This window comes from Medicago truncatula, chromosome 2 (genome assembly GCF_003473485.1).
Source record: "Medicago truncatula cultivar Jemalong A17 chromosome 2, MtrunA17r5.0-ANR, whole genome shotgun sequence".
Lineage (NCBI taxonomy): Eukaryota > Viridiplantae > Streptophyta > Magnoliopsida > Fabales > Fabaceae > Medicago > Medicago truncatula.
The window spans coordinates 39228335-39238805 of NC_053043.1; the positions used below are offsets into that span (position 1 = coordinate 39228335).

Here is a 10471-nt window from a genome sequence, read left to right on the forward strand (position 1 = left end):
TTTAGCTCCTAAATCCTTTAATCTTCAAGTTTCTCCCTTTCTCTAACCCTTGTTCTTCCTTTCTCCCACTCTCTCTCTCTACCTCTCTCTAACTTGTGAAATGAAAAAAATGAATGAAATGAATTTCTCCCCCAAGTTTAGGTTTAGATGTGCTCTATTTCAATTGGGCTCAATTCTAAACTCTAGTGGGCTTAACCCATTTCTATTCAAACCAAAGATATTTCTACACTCCAAACGATATTTTAACTAATAACGGTAAAATGTAACGAACGGTCACTAGCGGTAAAAACTAATCACTACACTAGTAACTTAGTAAAATAAGGGTTCTCACTAAATATTAAAATAATTCTCACCAAAATTACCATTTTACCCTTACTCGCCAAATGACCAAAATACCCTTCTAATACGGTAATCCATTTAAATGCACCCGATGACAATAAAATACACACAATCACAATTAATCACACACAATCACACAATAAAAGTAATTAAAATAAAACTAGCTAAAAATCGGGCTGTTACAGTATGCATCAAAAGATCCTAATGATTAAGGAACTAAGATTGAACATAGACTATGGCATGGAACTAAGAGCAAAAGTTAAACATATTAAATATAGATTAGTTTTATTCAAAGAAGTACACCCCATCACTATTATAAGTAAAAATCAATATTTTAGGTTCATTCATTAAATAATATATGTAGTCTATAATAAAGACTAATTACATTATTTAATGAATGAACTTAAAATATTGAGTTTTGCTTATAACCATAACTGGAGAGTATAATTAATTATTTTTTCTTATACCTCAAAGTCTCAAGGAAGTTAGCTCTAATAACTTAAAGTGAACTTTAGGATAAGTAAAGTCTTATAAAAGATTGTTTCAATTAAAATATGAACTCGATGCATTTTAAGAGCGTTTATAATTCAATTAATAAATTAATTAACATAGATACTGTAAAGTATTATATTGTTAAAAAAAAAAAAACTGGTAGTAATAAAAAAAAATTAGTACAAAGTCAAATAAACATAATCTAATAATTTTTTTCTTGAAGGAAACATAATTTAATAGTTATTATATCATGAATTTTAGTTTTTCTACTAGTGAGATCAATGTATATTTTTTTGTTGTTGTAAGGATAGTGAAATTTTGCCTTTAGGGTACTAATGTTAAATCACACATCAAAATTAATATTTTCATGTAGTTAAAGTTTATTATCGCATCTTTTTTGTATCCAAAAAAAATTCATTATTCTCATATAGCGATCAAGTTTATTATCACATCCTTTTTGTACCCAAAAAAAAAATCATTATTCTCACATAATGATCTAAATTGATTACTCACTAAAACACATATTACAAATTTTTTATAATCGATGAACGGAAAATTATTATTAATTACAGTGAAATTAATGATTATTTTACAATCAACTCAAATGTTATTAGAATTTTCTCCCAATAATCTCCTATGGGATTTGAACTTCGCCCCTTGAGGTTACAAATTTCATACTTATCAAACCTCAAGGACAATTCATTACATTTTTTTTATTTATCTTTAGTAGTATCATGCATCCTAATAAGTTATCTAAGCTATTTTGAAAAGAGGGGATTTAAGAGAAGGATTTGAAAATGGACCCTCAACTAGCCCTTTTGCTATTAGCTTATAAGCTGCTTCAGTAAAGTGAGGTCCGTCCCAATTTATACGTTTTGAAGGATCAGAGCAAACTGTAGCGACAAGTGATCCACATCCTCCACAACATGCTTTGAAAATAGCATCCTTATCAAAACCTGCATAATTAATTTGATTGATCCAGTAAGCATGCATAAATGAAATAAAAAGGAATAATTTGTTGTAGCAATAGCAATCAAATACGTATATTGTTATTTCCAAAATATATATTTATATATAAATACTGCTCACCATATTGTTGCGGTGTTTGATATAAACGTTTGGCATCATTATAGTAGTCAAAGTATATTATCTTAACTTCAGGGTGCTTCTGTCTTAGTGTCTCTATAGAATTTTTTAGTTGCCCATTAAAGTACTCGACTAAATTATTGTAAGCTATTAAGCACCCAAATTCATCATAGTCTTCTTTCTTATTACTATTCACCAATGTGAGCATTCCAGCACTGCATCCCATCGGAAAATTCCCAGGTACCACTAGCTCTACAGCTCCTTCTTCGATTAGCACCTAGCACATAGAAACAAAATCAATGTCACATTTTTTCACGCGGATGATCCAAACAATGATATTTCTCTTTGAATTATAATTTAGTGAAGTAGTCATTCCAAAACTTAATTGCAATAAAACATACATTTGTGGTGTTAGTAATGGCTTCAACCATAAAGGGAACTATTTCTCGAAGTTCTGTAACAGTTTTATTCTTCATATGCTTCATAATATCGTTCCCACCAATTTCTCCAACTATAAACAATGATTTCTTGAAGTAGATATTGCAATCTATCATACAAGGAAGCAAAGTTTGTTAGCCATATCGAAAAAATTTCATGTATTTCATAAAAAAAAAATAAAAAAAATCCACTACTTATGGTAAAACCTTCTTTGCTTTTACAGAGGAGAGGTTTGATATTCTTGAACCATCCAAGTTGAATGCTCAATGAGTTATTTGTATCTGGAAGAGGAAGCCCATTTTTGACATAATACTCAACATTGAGTACAGTGGCACCAGCAAATGCAAAATTTACTCCTTTTTTGATATCTTGGTCTATGCTTTTATTCTCATAGGCAGGCAAAAACGGCAACCCATATGCCTCGGCTACAATTGAAATGATCACATGTTAAAGAACTTTGATCAAAATTTAATTGCAGACTACTCTTACTGATTTCCACAAAAGAAAATAGATTTTTTATTTATTTTTAATAAAACCTCATTTCATTTTTTTTTTTTAATCTAAATATCAAGATAAGACATTAGACCATATTTCACGTCTGTGTGTGAGAGAGAGATGATATATCGAAATACATTTTGTAGATTGCATGTAAAGAATTTTTATTGTTTCTTATTCTTATCATTGGAGAAAAACTAATTTATAATACTAGAAAAAAACTTAATCATACCAATAAAATCTATGATCAGTCGTCCATTTGACATACGTCCTGAAGGATGTTTAAAGTAACTAGAACCATAAGGAATAGGGTTAGGCATAGGTAGCAAGATAGACGCAGCATTTCCAGTGTCACTTATAGAATCACCAAAGTTAAAGAACGCTTCATATGAGAGAGGATTTGCATTTGAAACTACATTTTGTAGAAAACCACATGTGAAAGTGATGAGGAAGTGAGTGAATACATTCATGGTTTAATTGTAAGGAAGGAAATTATCAATATTATTAATTAAGATGAATATGATGATGGGTGATTGGCAATGAGATTGATCAACCTTATATATATATTGCCACACCAACGAGTAATCTTGTCATAAAACTATCATTCTAACCAGGAAGTAGTTAATTGTTTTGATTCAATTAAAGCTGTTATATTTTGTATTAATTAATGTTTTTGAACACGTAAGCATCCTTTAAATATGAGTTCATTACCTCAACAATTTTTCATACCCTTGTTTGGGCTGTTACACATGGCTAGTTAGTTTGCAACAATTCCCTACAACAAGATTCGTAAACATAATTAAACCAAATGTGTTACAATAATTTCCTCTAATAGATATGTAAATGATTCAATGTACTTTTAGATTTGTCATAAATATTTTTAGAAAATAGTCGATGTATCATATATTTGCAACACCGATGATTCTCAAACATCCACTCAATACCTTATTTTTTTTTTACCTCACTTTCAATATATTTACCACATCACTCTTTCTATTTTTGACTCATGGTGTTGAATGAGTGTATGGGCATGCACAAATAATTTTACAATAGACAATTATCTTATATTTTCAATTAGTAATATAAGGACCCATAATACGGTTCAAAGGTGAACCACCACCATTTTTAGTAAAACACGAGATTTTGTCCAATTTTTTTTTTTTTGTCAATATCCACTAGTTTACAAAATTTTGTAGGAGAGATTTTAATTTTGTTTGGTTACAAGGGAAAATAACATAAATAGGAAAAAGAAAACAGAGGCAAGGAACAAAGAAAAAAGCCTGAACAGGCAAACAAAAACTAGCCCTTAGGAAAAAAGGTTCCCCAAGCATCATTCCTTAGCAGGTCATTCATCCCAACAGGAGCAGACAAGTGGATAGACAACTCAAGATCAGACGAGACTCCCATTTTAACCAAAAAAACCGGCGCATTGATTGCCCCTGTAGTGTGTGAACGATAGTAATATTACCGAGACATATCATGTCCTTTATGTCTTGGAGAGATCTTAATTAAAATAAAACAAAACAAAACTCTCAAATTTAAAAGCTTATTAGTAAAATAAAATAAAATTATTCTCTATGAAAAAAATAAATATTCCCAAGTGTTATTGCATGTAATATTTTTCAAGAACTAGTTTTATTCTCCAAGCTAACACTTTCACACTTTAGAGTATTCTTATATTTGTATGTGTTAAAATAACTTAGATAATTTACGAACCTATCAACGAAAAAAACCCATGCACGGGAAAAATTATTTTTGAAATAAATTAAAAGTAAACTACTTTATACTTCATATCAAATTATTTTTAATTTAACGTGGGGTTTTAGGAGTTTATTGTAAAAACAAAAAAATTAACAAAAAAATAAGATAGTAATTGAAGCAAAGGAAAAATAGGGTTGTAAATTGCATAAAATATAGGAGTTACACAGAAGGTTTAGTAGAGCAATGTGCAATACATGAAAAATAGATAGCAAAACAATTTATCTACAATCAAGTCGAATTCTATCACACTAAACAACGCATAATTGCTTGAACAATTATCTCAATGATCTTTCATCAACCAACTGATCCTACTTAAAATCTTGTGTTTGACTACAACGCATACATCTACTTGGAATGATAAAAACAATGATAGAAACATAAAAAAGCCAACCCAAAATCCCCCGAAATTATAAACGATATCTATACTATACTAGCGAAGAGACGGGCACGTTCCGCTCTTTTATCGCGCTAACTTTTGAAAATTATGAATGATCTTTTTTTATGAAATTTTGATTATGATTAAAACTAAAAATATAAATGTTTGTTGCTTTGAAGTTATAACAAACCAAACTAACAATGATTATCTATTTTAATGACAACAATAATATAACAAATATAACAAAATTCTTATTTTTTTCAATAACACCAACAATAAAATATTATTATAGAAAAATTTATTTAAGGATATAATTGGAATAAAAAGTAAACCCAAACTCCCTCCAAAATCCATTATTTTCTTTATAGATAACTAGCGAAAAGACGAGCACTCACGTGCCCGTCTTTCCGCTCTTTTTATTGCGCTAATGTTTTAAAAAAATTAACAGTGTTTTTTTTATGAAATTTTAATTTTGATTAAAAGTAAAAATATAAATGTTTTTTGCTTTCAAATTATAACAAATCAAACTAACCATGATTATTTATTTCAATTGTTTTTTTTAATAATGATTATTTATTTCGACGAAACTAACAATATAACAAAAAAAATATATTTAAATTCTTATTCTTTAAATGACACCAACATGAATCTTTGTTATAGAAAAATTTGTTGTTTAAGGGTATAATTGAGATAATGAAAAAGTAAGTGTAGATACACTCATCTAGTTTTTAAATGATAAAGGAAAAATTGGACATTTGTGTTTGTTACACTTTTATTTTAATATTTAAATTTATTCTTATCTATTTTTTATATGTGTTATTTGTATTGAAAATTATGGACATTTTTGGAAAGAAAAATCTAGCCCAAAAGAGTTGAAAGGGGTAGTTTTCTTTATATATAACTAGCGAAAAGACGGATACTCACATGTCCGTCTTTCCACTCTTTTTATTGCGCTAATGTTTGAAAATTATGAATGATATTTTTTCATGAAATATTGATTTTGATTAAAACTAAAAAAAAATATAAATGTTTGTTGCTTTCAAGTTATAATAAATCAAACTAACCATGATTATCAATTTCAAAGACACCCACAATAATACAATATAACAAAGAAATATAATCTGAAAAATACTTAATTGGGCACAAGGGTTTGAACACATGGTTTGAACACACACACATGATTGAAAAAATATAGAGAGAGAAAATAATTAAATAATATTTTCTTTTTAAATAATTAAATGAAATATAATTTTATGTGTGAGTGCCTAACTGATGTGTCTAAATGTTTGTGCCCAAGCAAGTCTTTCTCAATATAATCTATCTCTAAAAAAAAAATATAATCTTAATTCTTTTTTTATTGACACCAACAACAATTTTATTATAGAAAAAGTTGTTTAAGGATATAATTGAAATGATGAAAAAGTAAGTATAAATATACTCATCTAGTTTGTTACACTTTTTAAATGATGAAAAAGTTGTTTTAATATTTAAATTTATTCTTATCCATTTGTTATATGTGTTATTTGTATTGAAAATTGAGGGTATTGTTGAAGAAAAAAAATTCAGTCAAAAAATGCTGAAAGAGATAGTTTTCTTTATATACAGTATAGATATACATATAGAATAAATATAATTTTCTTTTAAGGAGATATAGAATAGATATAGATAGTATAGATATATATATTACTGTTGTTTTTTTTTTAATTAATAATTTATTTAAATACCAAAAGATAAATTTTTTTTGAAAGAGGAACAAAAGATAATTGTTAACCCTAAAAGAACCTCTCAAACCGTCAAACAAATCCCTAAAAGAACTACGATAAATACTCCTCTAAAATAAAAAGTAAAAAAGTACTATAAATGCTCAAACGACTTCCTTTATTTAGTGGTTTTTGTTATTCTGTGTGAACCTTTATTTCGCAGCTTATCGTGATTTTTGCTATTTCGAGGCAACCAGCTTAAGCAAAAGAATGACGAGCAAACGATCAAGAGCCATTAAGGACTTGCCGGAAGGATGTATTGCCGCGATACTCTCTCATACAACTCCGGTTGACGCCGGCAGATTCTCTGTTGTTTCTAAGGGGGATGTATTGGATTAGGATTCTATAGGATTTTAAAAGACTTTTTAATTATGAAAAAGTCTTATGGTATTCAATCAAGACTTTTTGCAATTTAAAAAAAGTTTTGTGGTATTCAATCAAGACTCTTTGTCATTTTAAAAAAGTCTTGAGGTATTCAATCAAGACTTTTCATCACTTAAAAAAAGTCTCGTGGTATTCAAAATCATTCAAATTTCGAAGGATTGTTTAATAAATTGGATTTTGATGGATTTTGTGGGATTTTGTAGTGTAATTTTAACAAGAAAAAGTCTTTCATAAAAAATGAGATTTCTTGAGATTGTTTTTCTTTTAAAAGTTATTATCTCTTTCTTCTCCTTTCTCTCTCTCTCTCCCTCCCCTCCTTGTTCTCTCCCTTCTCTCTTCTTTCTCTCTCTCTCTCTCTCTCTCTCTCTCTCATCCCCCCTCTCTCCCTCTCTCTATCTCATAAAAAAATAAAAAATTGTATTGAGAATATTATTATACAGAGTATGTCGTAATCAATGTTCCGCAAATCGAGTGTTAACTCTCTGAGAACCGAGTTTATGTTTTTAGGTACAAAAATCGTGTTAACTCTGAGGTAAACTCGATTTCTGGTATAATCGGAAGGTTTAACGAATTTGACTAAGTTAACACTCGGTAAACTTGTGTAAACTCGACCGATCTGTAATCGCTGACACAATTTTTTTTTGAAAGATTTGTAACAAATAAAAAATATGTATTGAGAATAATGTGTTAGAGTGTTTTTTAATCCCGTAAAATCTTATAAAATCCATAAAATTCTTAAAATTTGAAAATAATAGTAAAAGAATTTTTTATTTATTTTATTTTTCTTTATTCAAACGCTAGAATTTATTTGTTCATTATTTTTATCATTCACGCTTAAAAGTTTGTTGTTTTTCCCCTAAAATTCATTGAATCCTTTGAAATTTTAAAATCACATAAAATCCTTTGATATCCTTAAAAGTCAGTGTGATAAATCCTTTAAAATCTTGAGTGTATAAAGTCTTTTACATAAAAAGTCTTTTAAAATCTCATAGAATCAATACAATCTCACACAGTCTTTTAAAATCTTAAAGACTTTTTTTTTTATTAAAATTGTCTTTTAAAATCCTAATCCAATACACCCCCCTAAGTCTTTTCATTCTGCGGCCGATTCCGACACGGTGTGGAATCGTTTTCTGACTTCCCATCCTCAAGGCATAACCGCTTCTACCAAAAAAGCTCTTTATCTCGCTCTATCTGATCGCCATATCATCATCGACAATGGTAAAAAGGTATTCTTCATTATCTACCAATTTCTTGAATATTAGGCTTATTATTAATGACTATGCTGTTCAGGAAGTTATTATAGGGCTTGTTATTTAGCATTGTTTCCTGTGATCCTCCGGCCTGCAGTCTTGTATTTTCGTCTGTGTCGTTTTTGTCTGCTATACCAGTTTTTCCGTAGTTATTTTTGCTCTTTAATTTGTTATTTGTAGACCGTCTTAGTGGTTAGTAGCTGCTAGAAAGGGTTTTCTGGTTTAGGGTCAGTTGGGTTTGGCTTGCTTGCACACCTTTCTTGGATTGCCTTTGTTCTCAGTTGCTTATTATTGTATAATTCATTTTTTACTAAAAATGGTAAAGATTATGTGAGAGATTCATATTAGACGCAACTTGTTTATAGCGTGTTTGGGTTGAAGTGTTTAATTACGACAGAATTCTATATTTTGATATTAAAAAAAAAAAACAACTAAAAGAACATTATGACTAATAATCATATAATAGTCCGATCACACTTAATTGATTTAAAGTTTTTTTCTAGAATCAATAATTTAAAGAAAAGTAAATTTCATGCTCCTAAACCTTCAATTCAAACACACATCTTTGGTGTACATTGGTGTGTTTTTGTCTAGTTTATCTGCTAGTGTAGTGCTTTCTTATTTTATTTTCCCTCTTTTCTCGGTATGTCTTGTACTTGGAATTGAATGTTATTTATATTATTGTTTGTTAAACAAAATAATCAAAACACAAGAAGTGCAAACATTAAAAGAATAAAATTCTTAGTTCTAAATGCTAATAGCAATTGTATATGTTGAAATGCAGAGCTTTCAATTGCACAGAAAGAGTGGACAAAAGTGTTACATGCTTGCTGCTAGATCTCTCACCATTGAGTGTCGTTGTGTGTATCGTGTGAAAGAGTTGATTCCTATGGATGATTCTAGGTTAGTTCTTTAGTTTTTTATTTGTTTTTTTTTTTGTCAAGTAGTCTGGTTGTAAAAATTTCCGATTTATGTTGAATAAATGGAAAATCCGGGATTCGAACCCCGACCTCTACACACTGAAATGTTCCGGCCAACTGAATTATGCTTACAAGATGAATTATTACATTATTTCCTATTACCATCCAATGCCTTAATAAACTTAATTAACTCTTGATAATAGTTATTTATACTGTTATGAATACTAAATATGTGAATCAATGGATCACAGTCAACATTTTTTATAGGCTTGAATGATTTTATTTCCTGTCTTTTGATTGGTCCTGTTCCCCTCATTAAGGAAATTTACCCAGTTGCTGTTAAATGTGGTGTTCTACATCTAGACCATGCCATATATAAATGTCTCAAAATCCATAGCTTAACTCAAAATGGTGGTCCACTGTCTGATAATTCTTTATATTGATAGCAAATAATATAATCATATAACTGAGAAGTTCATCATATAATCAGTTAGGCTTGAAATAATTTAGTTATCCATTTTCAACTTTTTTTCTCTGTTCTTGTATTCTTATCTTTGCAACTTTTTGCACAACTTTTTTACAGGTTTCCTGAAGTTGCTAAGCTTTCTCTTTTGTACTCGCATGAAATTCGTGGGACTATTAACACTCTTTCCTTGTCCCCAAATACTCAGTACGCGGCTTATCTCGTGTTCAAGATGATCCATGCCTATGGACAAAAGAACAAACCCGTGTGCTTTAATGTTGGTGTTGATGGTGACCGTAGAAGCGTTAAATCCGTTTGTTTGGATCCAGACTTGGAACATTGGCGGAAGTCGCACTACAATGAAGAAGGATTGCAGCGTCCTACTGTGAGAAGTGATGGGTGGTTGGAGATTGAGATGGGAAAATTCTTCAATTCAAGCCCTAAAGATGAAGAAGTCCGTATGAGTGTTCTCCAGAGGAGTGGTTATAGGATCAAAGGAGATTTGTTTATTGAAGGAATAGAAGTTAGCCTAAGTAAGAGAATTAAGCAATATTCATAGAACTGTACTAAGGTCTCGTGTCTTGATTCTTGAATGGCAAAAACAATGCTTGTATAAACTAAATATTTGTGTTTTTATGTATATATACTATACATTTGAGGCTTTTTTCAATAGAAATGTTCTCCTCTCTAATGCATTTTCTTGA

General features: G+C 29.5%; 2 protein-coding genes across 2 annotated transcripts; one reads left to right on the forward strand and one right to left on the reverse strand.

The window, feature by feature from the left end:
- Positions 1-1584: 1584 nt before the first annotated feature.
- Positions 1585-3320, reverse strand: LOC25487333 (GDSL esterase/lipase At5g45910). Its single transcript, XM_013609233.2, has 5 exons — positions 3083-3320; positions 2562-2780; positions 2319-2464; positions 1921-2194; positions 1585-1787 (listed from the first exon to the last, which is right to left on the reverse strand). Exons 1-5 carry the CDS (start codon positions 3318-3320, stop codon positions 1585-1587), a joined length of 1080 nt encoding a protein of 359 aa, XP_013464687.2.
- A 3637-nt stretch (positions 3321-6957) lies between these two features.
- Positions 6958-10407, forward strand: LOC25487334 (F-box protein PP2-B11). The gene is made up of 4 exons (XM_013609234.3): positions 6958-7074; positions 8220-8360; positions 9169-9287; positions 9888-10407. The coding sequence occupies exons 1-4, from the start codon at positions 6958-6960 to the stop codon at positions 10324-10326; spliced, it is 816 nt and encodes a 271-aa protein (XP_013464688.1). The 3' UTR covers positions 10327-10407.
- Positions 10408-10471: the final 64 nt, after the last annotated feature.